This window comes from Phalaenopsis equestris, unplaced genomic scaffold (assembly GCF_001263595.1).
Source record: "Phalaenopsis equestris unplaced genomic scaffold, ASM126359v1 Scaffold000761, whole genome shotgun sequence".
Taxonomy (NCBI): Eukaryota; Viridiplantae; Streptophyta; class Magnoliopsida; order Asparagales; family Orchidaceae; genus Phalaenopsis; species Phalaenopsis equestris.
Window position 1 is genome coordinate 2,376,611 of NW_018165201.1, and position 20,454 is coordinate 2,397,064.

The 20,454-nt window shown below is 33.0% G+C and overlaps 1 protein-coding gene across 1 annotated transcript; it reads right to left on the reverse strand.

The window, feature by feature from the left end:
* Positions 1-698: 698 nt before the first annotated feature.
* On the reverse strand, positions 699-13,672 carry LOC110030891 (small ubiquitin-related modifier 1). The gene is made up of 3 exons (XM_020733866.1): positions 13,359-13,672; positions 1,298-1,447; positions 699-1,038 (listed from the first exon to the last, which is right to left on the reverse strand). The coding sequence occupies exons 1-3, from the start codon at positions 13,434-13,436 to the stop codon at positions 982-984; spliced, it is 285 nt and encodes a 94-aa protein (XP_020589525.1). The 5' UTR covers positions 13,437-13,672; the 3' UTR covers positions 699-981.
* Positions 13,673-20,454: the final 6,782 nt, after the last annotated feature.

A 20,454-nucleotide genomic window follows, 5' to 3' on the forward strand; every position in this document is an offset into this window, starting at 1 on the left:
GAAATCTTTTTTTAAATAAAATTTTGAACAATTTTGTGTATTTTATATTTTATATTTTATATGTACTCATTTTGGATCGGATTTTGCAGTGGCTCCAAGTTAATAAAAGCAGATTGGGAAAAAGGACTTTTGTATTCAAATTGGGTTGATTTGCGCCCTAAACCTTATTTAAAAATAAAATGAAAAATATGAATCCGTTTAAAAAAAAAAAAAAAGGTTGGCTCAATAGACCTATTTTAAACTAAAATGTTTTTATTTACTTTATAAACTACAAAACTAACTAGACTATATGACAAAGCATTATTAAATTTCACTGCGCATTTACATATCCCAAACTCACCATAATCTCAACCCAACACGAATCTCAAAAAAAATCTAATAATTTTAGGATGTACATACAGCATACCACAATTCTTATGTATTTTAGATATCTTAATACAAAAAAAAAAAAAAAAAAAAAAAAAAAATCACATTGACATGCATACCCTCAAAACTTCAACATCACCTGAAAAACATTACCATCACTGAAATTTTAAAAGTGCATGTGACACAAGTTGTCGAAGTGCAAATATGTAACTTTGGGCAAGAACTGTAAAGAAGTAAAGAATTTGTGTAATATGCATGTAAATTTCCTAAAATGTCATCCAATTTGGATACAATTCATGCCCCCCTTCATCTCAAAAACTACTACCCAAAAATTTTCTATCTTGCAAAAAAACATCTGCATCATTTCACTTAAGAATCAGCATTCATGGCAAAAAACTTGAGTTTAGAAAAAAAAAACAACAAACAGTGGTAAAAACACAATAATCTTCTCATCCAAATTCTGATTTATCAGTTTTCAGATTGCTCCTCAGCTTGGCCAAAACTCACAATAGTATATTGTATTAGTTTTTTGTGTGTTCATTTATATCAAACCCAATGAAATATACAAAATACTGCCAAGCCAAAGAACGCCTCTCAAATCAGAAATATAAATAGTTACCCGCCGGTTTGGTGAAGCATGGCATCAATTTCATCTCCATCTTCCATCTCCAGCTGAAGATAAATTGGAATATATTTATCATCAGATTTTATAAATAAAATAAATAAATAATAGAGCATTTGCATGAATACCCCCAATTCCTATGTATTTTCATATCTAACACCTAAACTTTTCATATTACATCAAAAATACCACTATTTTTAATTTTTCAAAAGTAAAATCATGCATAGATGTGCAAATACATAGGAATAGAAAGAATATATGTTTGATTTAGCAGAAGAAATATATGGAAATTGATTTGGAGAATGTCACCTCATCTGGAGTCTGCTCGCCGCGAAGCCTACGGCCATCAAAGAGGAAGGCGATGGAGTTCAAATCAACCGACTGGCGATCACAGTAGGCGTTCATGAGTTTTTTAAGTTGAGTGCTGCGCTTAATCCTGAAAAACACCTCATTGCCATCCTGTGGATTTACAATAAAGTTGAATGAAAAAATAGAGTTGAAAGGAATTTTTTATTGGATGGAAAGTAAACGCACACAATTGACTTTGATTTTAGCAAAATATGATAATATTAAAATGGATGTCATAAAACTTGATTAAATTATAAAATGGACAATCCAAGCTACATTCGAGGAAAATAAGCTATCCATGTAAAATTTTTAGTTTAAGGAAAGCTTATTAAAAAAAGAAAATAAATAGTCCAAATCAAAATAATTTTCTATTTATGTTTGGGGCATTTATGTACATAACACGTTTCTTGGGAATTTACATATCTAACACCTAAACTTTGATTTTTACATCCTTAACGTACAAATATTTCATATCACATCAAAAAAAACATTATTATTAACTTTTTTTTAAAAGTCATGCACTTTTTATGCATAGATAAAGTGTGATTAAAGTAAATATCAAAGTTTGGATGTTACATATGAAAATGCATAGAAATTGTGTGGCATGTATGTACGTACATCTTCCTTTATATCTAAAAAATGGGAAAATACAAGTTTCTAAATGGAAAGGTGAAGAATTATTGACACTTGACAATTGGGGTAAAATTAAGGTTTCGTTTGATACATGGCTGCCATTTGAAATGTCAAGTTGTTGAAATTTTTATTATGAAATTAATTATTTTTTAATTAGAAAAGATTCACTAACATGACTGCACTTAAGAGGATTAATTGGGGTTATATCTAAAAGAATGTCAAGGCTAAACAATAATCCTTTTATTGGATCATTAAGCTAGGTCCTGTGGAAAATATAAACCGAATAACCAGAAGCGATTCTACATTGGCAGAGACAGAATGCTGGGAAGCAAGCCCGATTCAGAAGAAAGGATTAAGGTAGGTTGGTGTGTATGTGTGTATGTGTGTGTGCGCGTGTTGATTAGCACAATTGAGAATCATGGGTTAAGCTACATGAAATCTTCGTTCTTCTAAAAGAGTTTTAGGGTGTGTTTAGGGCAGCTTGTGAGTTTCAAGATAAACAACTTGTCCTGAAACGCGGCCCGCTAGGTTCGACCCGTAGCTTGCGTTTAGTGTAAAAATGCAACCGCGTTTTCAGATAAGCAGGCAAAACAGGTGATCCAAACGGTATCGCGGCGTTTTCAAAAATGCCCCCGCACTTATAAGCTTGCCCCAAAAGGGCCCTTAATCTAGATCATTTTGCAAGTTCAATGAACCATGAACTTAAATTCAACATATCCAAGAGTTAATTACAATAATTTACTTCTTGATTCTCCGGGATACCAGACTGCGGATGGACTTTTTGTACTAAAAGATCCGCATAGCATCAGAGTAAGACTCAATACATAAATTATTCTATTTCTGAGAAACTACTATTAATGCATGTGAAGATTCTGAGGAACAACAAAGTAAATATGTTCTTTAAGTTGACTAATCATCCAAATAACAAATGATATATCACTTCAGGTGGCATTCAAATAGATTTGTCAACCAATAAAAATGGTAGATAGAAGCTTCTTCAAAAATTTCAAATTTCTATGAATGATTATAAATATCATAGAAGAATCCAAATGCCTGCTCCCAAAAACTGTCCAATTACATTTCATGTTGTAAGCTAACTCTATGCCAGGAAAGTATTTTGGATGCCTCAAATCTTTAGTGAAAAAAATAATATGAAAATGGTTTTTATTTTATTAATATTGGATGTATTATTCTCAATGAGAAGACTGTCAGCCATTAACAAAAATGGTAAGAATCAATATGCAAAAGAGAAGTGCCTAATAAAGATAGAATGATCATTCCTGGCACTAAAAACAAACTCAACACCATTACGATATGTCAACCAAGCATGGCAATTTGTTTTAGCCCAGGTATAGTTTTTTAAGGTTTGCATATTTGGGTTCCCCTTGAGCAATATATCCAAAAGGTTACTCCATGTCAAAAACTATGAAAAAATTGCATTATTGGCATCCATTAGTAAGAATAAATAAGCTTAAGTAATGACAATAAAGTGCAGAACATGGACATAATTGAGTTGGCTGATACGGAAAACGTTTCAAAATAGTAGAACCCATAAGCCGCCCATTTAAAGCTTGAATAAATGAGTTGGGAAAATATGAGTAAAGGCAAGCACCAAAATACTCGTGCTCCATTTTGTTGGGACATGCATAATACTATTATCATCACAAAAATGATGAAATGACGATAACATATATTCAAGAACTTGTTCTGTTAAAAAAAATAATAATAATAAAATAAAAAATAAATAACTATTAAGAGAACTTCTGCTGATACTTCAGCAAATAAATCCAATTTACTCTATTGTGGTCATCGATAAAATAATAAAAATAATAACAATAACAAAAGCTCCAGTTAATGAGCACAAGGCTTAGACCCGTAAATCCAAGTGAACTAAGACAAAAGGAGCACTACTACAAAAGGAAATTAAATTAGGAAAAGATGTTTGGTGGTGTTTGCCATATTCACACAATCTACACTAATCAAATTTGAAAATAGAAAACATTCTGCAAGCGAATGATGGAGACGAAAATGTGAATAATATGGTGAAATGGCAAGGCAGTTGAGCAAGAACAATGACCTGATAAATGCTTCCGACTTCAACAACTCGATCAATCATCTTCATGGTGACTCTCGGATGACTTAACAAGGAAACTTAAAAAGTGAAACTTAACAGGAAATTATGGAATATAAAAAGCATTATATAAGGTAAAGGAGGAGGGATTAATAGGCCCATTTCCAAAGACAAAATAAGATGACTCAAAGGCAATAATGACACCAAGGAAATCAAAATAAGTAATGAAAAAAAATGGTTGATTATAAATGAAATAAGAAAATGCATCAAAGTTTCAAGCCAATCATATGAAAATGAACAATGAAAGTTCAGCCACGAAAAGAATCACATCGGAGGCTAAAGTGATTTAACTTATAATGTTGTAGTAAAGGATCATAATCCTCATGGTAATGAAATTGTACCGGAGTGTTTACCAATTGAATAGATAAGAGAGATGGTGATGCATGTTGAGTAGCAAAGGATGACCATTTTTTATCCAATAACAATTAAACCAGTGATTAGTCCTTTGAGAATGATACCAACATGAAAGAAATTGTGAGCACATCCACAACCACCTAAAACCCTAGTTCCAACAGCATTAGCAATTTGATTGTGATCATAAGAATAACACGATGACCTAAAAACCATGAGAAAGGGCAGTAGCAATTTTGGGGACAACACAGTTTGCCAATAATTAAGCATATTGTCCGGGATAAAAGAACAGAGAGAGTCTTTGTTTTGTTCTCTTTCGAAAACATTAAACTTCATCTTATGTGCATTTCAAATTGTTGAATCACTCAAGAATAAATTCGTCACCAACATGCAATGAGATAGAAAGGGTGTATAGTTGAGAGGGGCTACAGACTTGAAAGTAGGTGAGAAGAAGTCTCATTTCCCTTCGATAATCTCCTAAACAAGAAATTATTCATTGCATAAGTTTAAGGTTATTAAACATCCACGTGAACAACAAAATCGAAGGCTTATCAGTTGGAGCATTTGGTGGTGTTCAGTTGGGTAAAGGAAAGTCTAAACGATTAAGTTTTCCATAAGAAGAAAAAAAAGATCTATAATGCAAGAGATAATTACTGACTTTGATAGATGTACCCATAGTAGAATAGGGTTTCATTTTTAAGGTAGTAAAAAGGGTAGCTATCGAGCGCCAATCAGAAATGAAATGGCAAAAGAAGTTCCTAAATCAAGCATAAATGAAGGGTGAACATTATTAAAAAAATTAAAAAAAGTGGAATGATAAGCACTTGAGGGAGCAAGAACCATAGGCCGTATGATGAGATGCAGCAAGATAAGTGACATAATGAGTAGTGGGCCAACTAGCGGGCATACACATGGAGTCTTCCAATGGTACAACATGGAAAGCTATTGTCTGCAGAGCTGCAATGAAAGTATGTAGAGGGAAGTGTCCTCCATTATGCTGGTTTTTGGTGAGCTCCCATACGACATCAAGCACGAATCATGAGAAAAATAGGGTGAAGATCCTGTATGCAGAGTAGCGACCAAGCCACAAATCACGTATGAAAAGTGGGAGTCCTGACTGAAGCATAAGGGGCATGTAATTCAATATGGCTAGAGAATGATAGCAATAAAGCATGAGTGATGACACGATGCAGATGACAGCAAGGCTAGCAAAGGTATGCAATCAATGGCATAACTGCAACAGAGAGCAGAGTTGCAAGTTTGAGAGTTAAGGATGGTGATATGGGTGAAGAGGTATGCGAACAATTGAACACTTACTATGATACCACTACTAAAAGAAAGATTTTTCATATTCTCATTAACTGAATATCCAAGATCCGATACATAGGCAATCAAAGAAAATAAAAGAAAGAAGATAAAATAAAGAGGAAAATATCCTAGGTTATGAAGATATATTATAACCACAAATCCCCTTCTAATTTGCAATGTTACACATTCATAACACACATAAATTCCATCATTTTATATTTATTTTCTATAAAATAAATTTATATTTTCATAAGGAGAGACGGTTTTAAAAAAAATAAACAAATGAAATAAAAATTTGTATGGCATTTGAAATGTTGGTTGTAAATAAATAAAATATATGCCCAAAACAGTAATAAATGTGACTCGTACCTGATTGAACAGTAGGGATAAGACTTAACAAGCTTGGGGATATATCTTATTAACCACTACATCATGATTTTTTTTTCTTGTAGACATGTTTATAGAATAGAAGATGTAAATAAAAATATAAATGCAAAAAAAAAAAAAAAAATTTGCGAACAAAATGAGGCTCAACTAACCCCAACAAGAATGAAAGGAGAAGGGGTTTGCTTAAACTTGACCCAAATAGTTTTGGAAAATAACATTGATGTAATGAATAATATAACGAACAAAATAAAAAAAACAAATTTGAATGATAAAGCTTAACAATTACCATTAAGAAAAATAAGAATTTTTCTTTGTGAATAACCCACGTGACAGCCAGCAGGTAACTGAAAAGATTATCTTCTTCGTTTCAAGTATATTGCTATTTACTAATCAAATTCAAATGCTTATTATTGTATCACAGGCCCAAAAAATTTTAAGAACACACTAGAAGCAGAAAACACCAATTGCTACCATCAACATGACTTCAAAATGTGCACCTTTCACCTAAATTACCCACTATGAAATTGGAAGGTCCAAAAGCAGAAGCAGATCAAATCAAAATATTCTATTATAGTGGGAATTTTACTATAATAAAAACTTTAAAGGCATGCATGCCACTCAACAGAGACGTTTCATTGAGGATTAATATCTCTACTAATGTCCTAAGTTTCATGCACAGCAGAAAACGGAAGTTTTGAATTCAAAATGACATATGGAGAATCGAATAGATTAATTCATGATGAAACACAGCCAAAAGCATCCATACCAGAGGAGAAAGAAACTCATAGATGTAAGAGTCAATATTAATGGTCTTTTAAGAGGGTGCAGTAAAACAGTAAATAAACAGGAAAATCATCAGGATCTGGACCATACCAACCCTAAAACACTACCAAATTAGTAGTTAATCAGGCCATAAGAAAAATTCAACTACCCAAACCAATTAACAACACTGGCCAAATGATATCCATAATTCAGGGGGACTTTGGGCAGCAGAACCTCTCTGCCTCTTCACACACACACACACACACACACACACACACACACACACACACACACACACACAACAAGATTAGATAACCAATATATTGAATTTGAATAAATTAATGATTTTATGAGTTGCCCTAGTTGATTTTTGAAATGTTGTCACCTAGATCCATTTTACATTATATTTAATTATTTACTAATTATGCATCTTGTCCTCGCCCCCATGATTAATCTCCTAGCCCAATTTGATGCAAACAATGGAATGATAACTCTCTTCTTTAATTTCTTTATTTTATTTGAGCAGAAATCCTCTCGCAACTTGGTCCTTCTCTTGTTGCTAAGCCTGCAATTTCTTGCATCATGGGATTTGAACAACAAAGCACGTAATGAACATGCCACTACTACCAACAATACAGAACCTAGCCTCTCCAACAAATGCAAATGAATCTTCTCTTAAAGATATTCATTCCATTTTAAAACTAGCTTCCATTGTGATGGGAATTGGTTCAATGGCCAAACTAGTGGTGTTATAATGTCTTAAACATAGGAAAAAAAAAGAGCAAACCAAAGGTTGTGACTGATAGATGCTAATGCATCTGATCATACGATGGATGATATCCCAATTTTAAAAAGTTGTGAAGCATGCAAACAAGTACTGAATATCACAATTATCAATGGTTTCCTTCTAAAGTAACTAAGATCAAGCGTGTATGTATCTCAAACAAATTAATTCTCAATTCAATCTTAATGCAGCAAACCTTAATTGCAACCTGTAACTTGTAAGTAAACTCACCTTTGATCAAAATTGCTGGCTATCTTTCTAATTTATGTGAATTTCAAAACTTGAATTTGAAGAAAGATTGGCATTGATAAAATATGTCCTGATAATTTAACTCCTCAAATTGATACTCTTCCAAAATCATAAGCTCTCAAACTTGTTTCATCTAGTGTGTGTGTGTGTGTGCGCGTGCGCGCGTGTTATGCATTGTTTCCATCAAACAAAGCGATATAATGTAACACTATTAATGATAAGATCATCCAATCTTCATGCGTTCAAAAAAACCCTTCCCTCTGTTATTTAGAAGTAAAAGTACTAAAGTTTTCTCATATTGTGTTAGTTACTTGTCAATTTATCAATCGTTTTTTCATCACAGAAGAAGAATCAGAAAGACTATTATGTGATTGAGCTGTAATATGCACTGTAAAAAATTCATGCATAGATCAAAAGTTCATAAATGAAAAGATAGAAAGAGGAATCACATCACTTCATCGTCACCAAATTGGTGAGACGCTCTCATCAAACCTTTTCTTCCAATAAATTTTGAAGAATTGTGTTCATGTTTATAATGATAAAAATCTTTCGTCTAGCATGAGCGATTCCAATAAGGGAGCACCAGGATTAAGAAATTTATGAGTTTGAATTGATGTTTTTAGGATGTATGTCCCATAGATCAATGTTAATTTCTATTTACTTGTTTCCTATTATAGATAATTAGTTGAGATATAACAAGAATAAAGGAATTTTACTCAAATCTATTAATAATATATTAGTTCTATCTGGAGCAATAAATGGGAAAAGACTTCTCACTGCATATTTCTTTAACTCTCTTGACCACTCCCTCCTCTCCCTCTCCCTCTCCCTCTCCCTCTCCCTCCTTAATTTTCTCACTACTACCCAAGAAGGCCACAAGGGAGTAAATCCCTTCCCTCAGTTATTTAGAAGTAAAAGTTCTAAAGTTTTCTCATATTATGTTTGTTAGTTCTCAATTTATCAATGAATTTTTCATCACAGAAGAACCAAAAAGACTGTCATGTGATTGAGCTGTAATATGCATTGTAAAAAACTCCATGCATTGATCAAAACTTCATTAATGAAAAGATAAAAACTGGAACCATATCACTTCATCATGACCAAATTGGCAATCTCATCAAACCTTTTCTTCAACTAAATTTTGAAAAATTAAGTTCATGTTTATAATGGTAAAAATATTACATCTAGCATGAGGGATGTCAACAAGGGAGGGCCAGGATTAAGAAATTTATGAGTTTGCATTGAAATTTTTTGGTTGCATGTCCCCTAGATCCATGTTATTTTCTATTTACTTGTTTCCTATTATAGATAATTAATTGAGATATAATAAGCATAATGGAATTTTCCTCGCATCAATTAATAATATATTACCTCTATCTGGAGCAATCAATGGAAAAAGACTTCTCGCTGCATATTTTTTTACCTCTCTTAGGGCTCTGTTGAGGGTGCGGCTATCCTCCGATGCGGTTCGAACAAAGCAGAGGAACGAAACTTTTGGTATTTAAATAACAGCCCTCCCTCCAATAGACATTCCTATAGGTGTTTTATAAGCTGTCATGTAAGCCAATAATGAGGTATATCTAATCTAACAAACCAATCCAGTTTATTAAGATTTATTGTTTCTTCCCAAATTATGGGATAATAGGTCTCGCCTATAGAATGTATGGCTGTCAACACTTACAATACTCGAAAGCTATCTTCATTTTGGAACTTCTAAAAAAAATTGAGAGATTCTCTAGGATTATACCTTATATTCTACAAAAATATTGAGAGTGGCTTCTAGGCACATGGGAATTCATGAACATCTTTTAATACTCGGAAGAGGTAGGAGAACTGGTAGAGGCAATTCTTTGAAGGTAGTTAAAAATAGGGGTGTCACTTCAAGGTTTTATTAATGTTAAGTAGGAATTTGGTTGACTTGAAATAGGCTAGGTGGTTGGATGAATTTGTACTTCCTCTATATGATTTGAGATGGGGATCATAAACTGCCTTTTGTGGCTTTATTTTTGTGACCTCCTTATAAATCACGGTTGTCTATCATGACCTCAACCTTTAAACTCACCTAGTTATGGGAATGTAATATCCTTCATTCTTGGGATAATAGTTCTCACCTATAGAAGGTGCGGCAGTCAACACTTAAAAAGTACCTGCAATTTATTGTCATATAATGGAGATGGAAGATCCTTTCGGTATTTCTGGTCTCAAATTTTTAGAAGGTAGATTTGATTGCAGATAAGTCATTGCCCAGAGATTTCACTCTCAATTTGCTAGAAGTTTAAGAGCTAAGATTTGAGGTTTTCTATAAGTGCAAACTTCTATGTTTAATTATCCCTATTGATATGGGAGATCATTTCCGATTAAGGCTAGTTATTAAGTAGTGAATATTTAGTGTATAGTAGTAACAAATAGAGTGTACATTTAAAGATTAATAAAATTTATCATCGTGAACTTTAGAGTGGTTGGCGAGGAGAATTATGATGAACCCAGCCAAAAGTACATGATTGTGTCTTGGGAATTTAGATAACAGCCCTCCCTCCAATTGGCATCCAACGAAAAGCCTTCAGTGGCAAAAATTCGAACAAGGTGCCTTCAAAGTTGTCGGCCCGACGTTCAGCGATAGGTAAGATAAAAATCCAATTTATCCTCTGATTAACCGACAGTGACTCCATGGTGAGACACAAGTGCATCAACGCTAGTGACCCTGACCTCTTTGCCTTGTGTGAGATTGGCAGCGAGCTGGGTGATCGATACCGAAAGAGGGAATTGTTGCCAGTGATTTCTTACATTGTTCTTTAATCTTTGAGATGAAAAGTGACTTCATTGCCCCCTTGATTGAGGAATGAGATGCAAGAGACTGGTTTGCTTTTGTCTTTCTCGGTCTCTTGGGGCAAGAAGGGGCGAACTCAGAGAAGAACTTTGTGTGACATGGGAGGCGCGGCGACGGAGTAAAATAGTATTTTTATTTTTCAACGCTCGTTAAAAAAAAACAAACAAACTCAGAGAAAAGCTTTAAAACGCCGCTTTTTAAAAAAATGCTTTAAAATGGAATTCGTACAATGGTAAAGCGTTCGCAAACGAGGCCTTAACCTCTCCCTCTCCCCCTTGATTTTCTCACTACTACCCAAGAAGGCCACAAGGGAGTCTAAATAAAGTTTTTCAGCAAGGGATCAAAGAAGATATAAAAATTGAGGATAAATATTGAAACAAAAGTAGCAAAAAAGAAAAGATTATGAAGCCATTAAAAAATAATAGCTAGGATTAGCACTCCTATAAGTTCCATTCAAATTTGCTACTTTCATCACTCTCATATCCTACGCACCATTTTCTATTTACCTCTCTTTATACCAACATAAATCCATGTCAAATAAATAGCCAAGACTCATAGCATGGCCTACTTGATAGCAAATGTCCAATATTCTTACGAAATTTACGAACTTCTTTAAATCTATAAAACCATTCAAAGATTTAAGTGATGACATGGATACAAATTAGTCAGGTACAAAGTATCCACCTTCTAACTAGCAAACATAAACACATTGTTAAAGAAAGATGACACTTTTGGAAAGTGTCAAGAATAGTAGATACTACGAGGGGATATGAAGAAAAGAAGAGCTCATATAGGAAATGAGGACGGAGCTTTCATAACATGAAGCTTCAATAATTGATAGAAATCTCTTCATCTTTCGTATTACAAGATGACTTTTATTAATAAAGGAAGGAAGCAAAGATCAAATCATAACCTGAGTATGTTCTTACAAATTCTTAATGTATCCCAAATAACATGAAGAAAAGCATAATTGCGACAAAATTAGGCATACATTAGCACAAAATAAAAATGACAGCATCTACTAAGAAGGAACCTAAAGCTTTTTGGATATTTGTGTCTACAAGAATAATAAGTATCTTCTCCCCAAGTTGGAGAGTGAAGGTTGATGTAGTTAGCCAAGAGGGTGGCGGCGCACCGTAGATCCTCAAGAAACATTTTATAGTCGTCCATGAAGGATGATCTTGCAAATGAATTAAAAACACAAATATATAGTTGATTTTACCGAGAAGGATTTGTCACATAATGCTAGCAGAGTCACTCGACTTGCGAGAACTACCACATAATACAAGAGACTGGATGGTGATTATAACTGGTAAAAAATCTTCAATGATGAATAAAGCCCATATTAATCTCACGACGTATTTCAATTACATCAGCACTAGAGCCTAATTTCCTTAGGGTTTTGTAAAGGACAAATAACAAATGAAGAGCTGTTTGAGGGCATGAAGAAAGTGTTATTGATGAATCTACACAAGGTCAACTTCATTGAAGTTCTAGCAACTTCGAATAGATCTACTAACACAAAACATGTTAGTTTACATTAGAATACAGGATCTAATATCCATATTTAAAAAAAACTTTAAAATTTCAAAGAAATTGTAACTAAAATGGATAAAATAAGTGGGGAGAGTAGTGCAGCAGATGGATGAGGCACTAGCCAATGCAGGGTTGAAGGGTAGATTTATGCACACAGGCTTGCCCCTACATATGCAAGAGGTTATTTGCATGACTCAAACTTGAGACTTTCGAAATAAAACAAAAACAGCTTAGCCACTGCAGTGGGCCTAACTACAACTAGTAAGAATAAAATAAGAAATGATTATATTAAAGGGGAAAAAAGATTATCGAATAATAATGTGACTAAAAATACACATTGGAGATTCGAGCACATACAATGAAGAGTTGAAGATGCACTAAAAGAAAAATACGCAATTAATTTTTTGACGATTAGGAAATAAAGAATTGGAAAATCCAAATTAACTTGGTTGAAAGCTATTCAAAAGAACATGAATAAGTTTGACGCCACATGCAACACATCGCAACAGAAAATGGAAATGAGGAACTCCAACCCTGAAAGCAAACTAAACCAATATTTTCAAAATTACATTTATCAAGAAGCAAGTAACACAACTGCACGAAGCTCTAATGTGCGCAACCCTACACCAACATTTGCAAAGAAGTTGTTTCTACAGCACCTCCATAATAACCAAAAATAAAAGTAAAAACGAGTTCCTTCATAAACCCAAAGCCGACCACGTCTAACAAATTCAAAGCAATGAGCCACAAAAACATACATCCATGCTCACTAAACCCAATTCAACTAATTTTCATGATTAAAATCTCCGCCTAAAACAAGATAATTATGCCAGACGGCGAATATTACCACATCATCAATATTTAAACCTAAATCCCTCTAAAACCGAAGCCTCATTCCTAATTAAGCAACAATCACAAAAACAGAAAGAAAACAGAAAGAACATTCACTGACAAGTTTCATCCAACCGCAAGCTCTATATTGCTTTCGTATCAACCGAAAACAAAAACAAAAGACAGATCGCAAAGTACAGCAAAGAATCGTGAGATATTTTACCTGCCCCTTAACCTTCAGATTTATGTGCGCTCCGCCCTGATCAGGCTTCCTTTCTTCCTCCTGGTTCGCTCCTGACATTCCGATATCTTCCGAGGTTGTGAGAGGTATAGATAGTACGAGAAGGATGCTAATCGGGGAAGATGCTCGACCTACTCTTTTATGGACAGGGGAAATTCAAATTTAGTTAATGAACCTTTCGAGTCCGTCAATTGACTGCCAAATTAACGCGGCTATGATTCCCTCGGCCGCCGCAGCCCGCAGTTCCTATAAAAAGCAGCCCTAGAGGAACGCGAGGTGTCAAAGGGAATAACTTTCCTCTAATTTTGAGGAACTTAAATAGCCATCACACAATTTATATGTATTTACATAGCTAATATCTAAGCATCCATATTAAAAATAGAATACACATTTAGCACATAGTCTTGTATAGTTCGAGAATCCATACAATTATAAAAAGAGCTTGTGAGATGAAGGATATAGGTGGAAAAGGATAAGAGTTTGGGTTATATATGTCACTTTTGATTAGATCTGGGTGTTGGGCTGGTCGGGTTTGGCATGAATTGGGTTTAATCGGGCTTTGAATAGTCAGAGCGGGTTCAGGACAGGCTTGAGGCTGCTTTCTATTGGAAAATATAACCAAACTCACTCACAATAAATGTCGGGTCGGGCTGAGCTGCCCCACAGGCTTTAAAAAGAAAATTTTATTTTATTTTTCTTCTTCTTGGGCACATTACATAATTTTGAGAAGTTTGTTCAACGTAAATTCAATATTAAAAACTAACAATTTATTTTCTTCTTCCTCTTCAAATGTAGATAAATTAACAAATTAAAAAATCCATATGCATGTCTATCTAAAATTCAAAGCAGAATTCTTAGAATTATCTATTTTTCTGTAGCCCCTGTGCTTCAGGCGTGGAGCTACATAATGCAATAAAATCTTAAACAAATTCTAACATACCACGTAATTCTCATGCATTTACATAGCTAACACCCAAACTTTCATGTTTACATACATAACGCTGAAATATTTAACATTGCATAAAAAAAAACGTCATTATCAGTTAGTTTCTAAAAGCTGAACGTGCATCAACTTTATCGTTCCATCTCATTCATTCAAGCTCTAAAGGCAGACAACAATCTATTCCCAACTCTGTTGTAGTCCTTTTTTCACCTTCATCCACGACATTGGGGTGCTTTTAAACTGCATAAATATAAAATAAAAAAAGAGAAGAAACAAACTTCATATAATATTGATGAGAGGCATTTGCATTCATACCACACAATTCTTATATATTTACATATGTAACTCATAAACTTTCATATTTACATAATAACGCTCAAGTCTTCGACATCACATAAAGAAAAACCACTATCATTAATTTTGTACAAGTGAAATATATCATTTCATTCATAAATTTTTAATACCAAAGTGTTATAAAGGTAAGTATCATACCTTAGGTTTTAGACATGTAAATGCATAATATCTGTGTGAGAATGAATGCAAATTTCCCTAATTAAAAACATATAACACATACCACCATTGGCTCATTCCAGTCATGCAGCACAATCTTTGCATGATCAATGAGCTTAAGTATTTGCTTTAGCATAGCTTTGGTGCCGAGAAAAAAGTCACACAAATCCTCTGCGGTTTGTGAAGAAGAAGAACAATATGGTGCCCGGCTATTGTCGCTTGAGCACATGGCTTTGGTGCAAAAAGAAAGCACAAATTTGTGATATTTGGACAAACTCATAAGAAAATTATGGAATCGTATCAAGTAGCAGGAGAAGATTTGAGATGAATTGTTGCAGTTGGATGTTGAGTTGTTTTGATCGTGAGAATAAAAAATAAAAGGAAAAAACTATAATAGTAAGGGCTTTAAATGATATGGGTTTGGTTCAAAAAGTCAATAAAAAACAGTGCTTTAAAACTCACCTTAAATTAACCTTAATAAAAAAACAGTGCTTTAAAACTCGCCTACATATTAATTCTCATGCAATTTCACAAATAATCACCACATATTTCTATGCAAAATACACCTACATAGAAATAAAAAATAAATATCCCGTGATAGTAATATTAATCCAATAATAAGAGTCAAAAAAAAAAAATTATTGCACCAACAAAAGATGTCACACCACTTATAAATAATCATCCACGAAATTGCATGTCTTTAAACTTCACGTGCATAGAAATAGAAACTTATTACAAAGTGATAAAATTAAATGGAAAAAAACTATTTATCTCATGTACTAACAAAATATTACAAATACATGCATTACGAATTTCAATTTCAATTTTCTCATCACTGTTGTAATCTTCATCATCAATATTTTGTCCTGATTGACTTTTCAACACATGCATATAATTTTTAGTCAAATGTTTTTGTCAAAGTTATATCATAACTTTACATAAAAAATAAATAGCTAATGAGTAAATACATGTAGAAAACCCTTTAGCACATAACCATTCTTCATAACTTGCCAATGTTTGAATTGTATTTGAGTTTAGAGAGCACATGTCAGATTAATTATTTTTTTGCCCATACTGAAGGTTGACTCAAAGGCTACAGCTGATACATAGAGTGATAAAACATATATAGCCATGGATGTCATTTCAGGTAATCTAGATACAGTTTTGCTCCAGTAGTTTAAAATATCAAGATCTAAATCTCTATATAACGTTGACTCTGTCAGATAAAGATCAAGCTGTGACTTACTTGTGTTGTTCCTTGACTTTCTCTTCAAGTATTCTTTAAATGCATTTTGGTTACAGTTAGAACGATGTAAAATTGGTTGGATCCTCCATGCATATCAATAGATGTTAAATCATGTTCATGTTGGTTATTCATATAATGCTCAATCAAATTATAAATCAAATCCTTTATTAACTTGAAAATATTCATCATCTCCATAAAGACTTAAATAATAAAACTCTAAGTAATCAAACTTATATCTTGGATCCAAAACAGCAGCACACGAAAGTAATAAATTATATTACAACAACTACTTGTCAAATTTATTTTGCATTCCTACAACCATATGTGTCAAGAAATGTTAATGACATGCAAGATACTTAACAGATTCATTTGAATTTTCCAAACACCGCAAAAATAAATACTTTTGTGAGAGTTTTGCTAGTTGAGAATAAGCATGTGACCTCATAAAGGACTTTTAGAAAAGTATGTAAGCACTACAACTTTTTTCATTCTATGTCTGTAAGCTTTAAAAATTCAAAATTCTCTTCATGTTGTTCCCAAAAGCAAAGAACTTCCTTGTAATATAATACATTATCAATCATAATATATATGTTATTCCATCTCATGCACATATAAATTTGAAGTTTTTTCTTCACATTTAATGAAATGTTGTGCTTGCAATATCATAGATTTTTTTGAACTTTGGGGTAAACTCATTAAAATTTTTGAACCCACATTTAATCTTTCTAATAACATCTTCAATCAATCTCAAACTTGTTTGCACTATGAGATTCAAAATATGACAACAACATCAAATTTGAAAAAAAAAAAAAAACCATCACATACTAGTCCTTTCTTTGCATTCAAGCGCATTTTGAGGACAATAACGACAAAATCATTATATGAAACATTATCAAGAGTAAGACACAAAATTTTATCATCAATCTTCCACTCGGCTAAAGAAAATGCAATCTCTTCAAAAATTATTGGCACATTAAATGGTGGTGTTGAAGCTCGGAACACTATTATTCTTTTATATAGCTTCTATCTCTTAGCAATTCCATGTGCAGTTATACAAATGAACTCATCTTTTGTTGACTCATTATGTCAATTATTAGATTTCAAACAAATACGACTACTACTCTTCAATAACTCATCCAACACATACTCTTATTCTTATTCATGAAGCAACATAATATCTCTTTTTAAAGTACGTCTGATAGTAGCTTTGAATTGTGGGCATGCAATGGTCATCATATATCTAAATGGTGACCATTCAACAAAAAAAAAATGAAAGTTTGCCACTGACAAGAAGCATTAATAAAGCTCTATGCAATTCTTCCATATCATATTTTACATTTCTCATTGACGAAGAGCCTTTAAAATTTGTTTGACACCTAATCATGCATTGGTTTATGCTATGATTCTTTTTAGATGGACAAACACTTACATGACAACGTAAATGTGATGTTCCACTTTTTATTTGTGCACTTAATATTTTACTACAGTGTTTGCACTTTGCTTTTGCTGTGTCTTTCAAATCATATTTTAACAATATCATTTCATCCCACACCTTCGAATGTATTCTTGTTTTTTTTCACTAATAATTCTCCAGTATTTCTTTTTAATTATTTACATTCCAATTCATCTTGTAATTTACCAGAGCTTTTCATTTCAAAAAATAACAAATTTAACATGAAATAAGAAAAATTTATATGACACATAGCACAAAATTATCACGTGATAGAGATTCATAGGATTTGAAAATCATAATCCCATGCATCATCCTGAAGGCACAAGTAACCACACATGTAATTATAGGAATGAAATATGTAAAATATAGTTCCAATCAAATAGAATAAATTGTGCTCTGACCACAAATAACCATATCAATATATGTTGTTTTAACATGAAGCATTCAAAATAGAGATATACATACCATCAAATTCTTATTTCTCTATATATCTGAAAAATAAATTGTGAAATAGGGTTATATTCACCACAACTAACCAAATCAAATATTCTTGCCTTTGCCACTATTTTAAATATTTAACAAGGTACAATACACCTTTTAAATCTTCATGCATATGTAAGGATGCATATATGTGAAAAACTCAAGCTTAAGTGTTAGATATGTGAATAGATGAGAACTGAGTGGAATGCATGTAAATCTTCCTTAAAAAAAACCTGCTTAACTTGAGTGATAGAATTTAGGTTATGTTTGTCACACTAGATGGCGATGATCTCGTCTCTCTCTTTTTCTTTTTCCCCTATTTCTATATCTCATCTAGTTTCATTGCCCTCTTAGAGTTGCAAACAAATAAATAAATAAATAAATAAAAATAAACTAAAAAAAATAAAGAAATTTTACATTATATGTTGTACTGTATGGAGCCTATTGAATTTGTTGCTAAAAATATATCACCATGGATATCGTCAGCTCATAAATGGGAATGGAAAGTAATGGGTAAGAGTCTCCATCATTATGTCATACAGACGACCTTAAAAGATCAATAAATGTTCTTGATTAGGAAGCTTGAGAAGTGCATGCAAGCTTAACAAATAGGCTAGATGAATATTGATCCCGATATTTTTTATATGTAAGGATTTAAGAAGTTGACACCACTACTTGAAGATTTTAATCCCTGACAATAGCACTAAAAACTTGATCTCAAACTTGCTCCCAATCAAAGTAAGATTTTAATTATATTTTTAAATAGTAGGGATTCTACGCAAGTATACGTATCGTTATCAAGTAATATAGCGCTTTCTAATTAAGCCCTGAATATTGATCCCACGGAGATCGAGGTTAATCACGGTGATTTTCAAGAGAATTTCTAGTCAAGAATAACACGCCTTAGCTTGTAAGGTTGATAAGGGTTTGATTTTGATTATATCCTACAATTATCACTATAATAATAATTCTACTCATAAATTAAAATACTTAGTGAAAATCAGAAAGTGGGGTTTAATATATTAAAAGTATTCTTCCTCATACAATGAAATTAGTGACTTGTGTAAAAGTAAAACAAGTAGTGAGAGAGATTGTGACAAATATGAGCAATTATATTTGTTACCCTTACTAGAGATGCTATAAAGAACATTTGCTAATCTAAAGTTTGAATAGTTCTGAAGATGGGTTAGGCATTGAAGATACTAGCTCTCACTCTAGAGTTCCCTCTTATCCCTTCACTTGGAGGCTAACATATCACATCAAAACCTAAAATAATAGACCAAATTAGGGGGCTTTAGTCTGTCACTCTGAAGTCCTCTAATTCTACACCCATAAATGATTATTTTCTTATTTATTTCCACTCAACTATATGGAGTACATTCTCACCCATACAATTTCATGTGATTCTACCACAGTTGATTGAGACAATACCATTACGGATCTTACATGTTCTCACAACAGATTTTAACATGCAAGTTGATCAAGTTTACATGTAAATGAAGAACAAAGTAAAAAAATCACAATATATTCTCGCTCTACTCAATTATATATCCTACACATGCATACTAATTCATTATAAGAGGGAAGAGTAAAGACAACTACTCACTACACATGGAGAAACAACAAGAACTTTTCATTGAACAAGACTTTGAAACCACACAAACAAAGTACTAAATTCAAATCAAAATACAATAAAAATACTTATATTTTATGGAAATCAAACTCTCCTTGTATAGCAAAAGCAATCTCCTTACAATCCTCTCCGAGAACAAAGTGAAAAGAAAAGAAGAAATCTCTCTCTTTCTCTTTCTCTCTCACCTTATAGCCCCACTTGGGGCTCACACCCAAGCCTTCTTTTTCTTCTACAAGTCTTCTTCTCCTCTTTCAATTAATTTAAGAGTCCAAGAGTTATTTTAAAAACATTTCCAAGCCTTTTTTATAATTTCCCAAGAGATGCTTAAGTGTCTCTTAAAAATGTCCATATTCAATGAATCTTCCAAACGGTGCCTCAAGTGACTCATCTTAACTCCATATAACCGACCCAAATTCTTCTATAAAGTCCTTTTTCTCATTTCCAATAAATTCCTTAAGAGACACATGAAGCAACGCTTCAAAAATCATCTAAATCTGATGTATATTCTAGAAGATATGTTGAGAACTGTCTCTGGCGCCTAAGCGCCCTCCTCTCTCTCTAGTGGCACCTAAGCACCATATTTGGGTGCTTAAGCAACGGGCACAGACACTTAAGTGCCCGGTTTTGGTCCCCATGGCTCCGGTGTGCCCTAATTCGACTCGATTTGCTCCGGTCCCCGATTTGCTCCGGTTTGCTCTGTTTTGGTCCATTTTTATTCATTTTGCTCCAATCACTCCAATTTCTTCAATTTGATGTATCTATAACCAAAAATAAATGAAAACATACCTTTAAAGTGCAATATCATTATATAAT

Excerpts from the sequence above, each read along its gene's own strand:
- LOC110030891 (XM_020733866.1), bottom strand. The coding sequence starts at position 13,436 with ATGTCAGGAGCGAACCAGGAGGAAGAAAGGAAGCCTGATCAGGGCGGA. Across the intron at positions 1,448-13,358 it reads ATCTGAAGGTTAAGGGGCAG|GATGGCAATGAGGTGTTTTT; the intron begins GTAAAATATCTC and ends GTAAATCCACAG. Across the intron at positions 1,039-1,297 it reads GCGAGCAGACTCCAGATGAG|CTGGAGATGGAAGATGGAGA; the intron begins GTGACATTCTCC and ends ATTTATCTTCAG.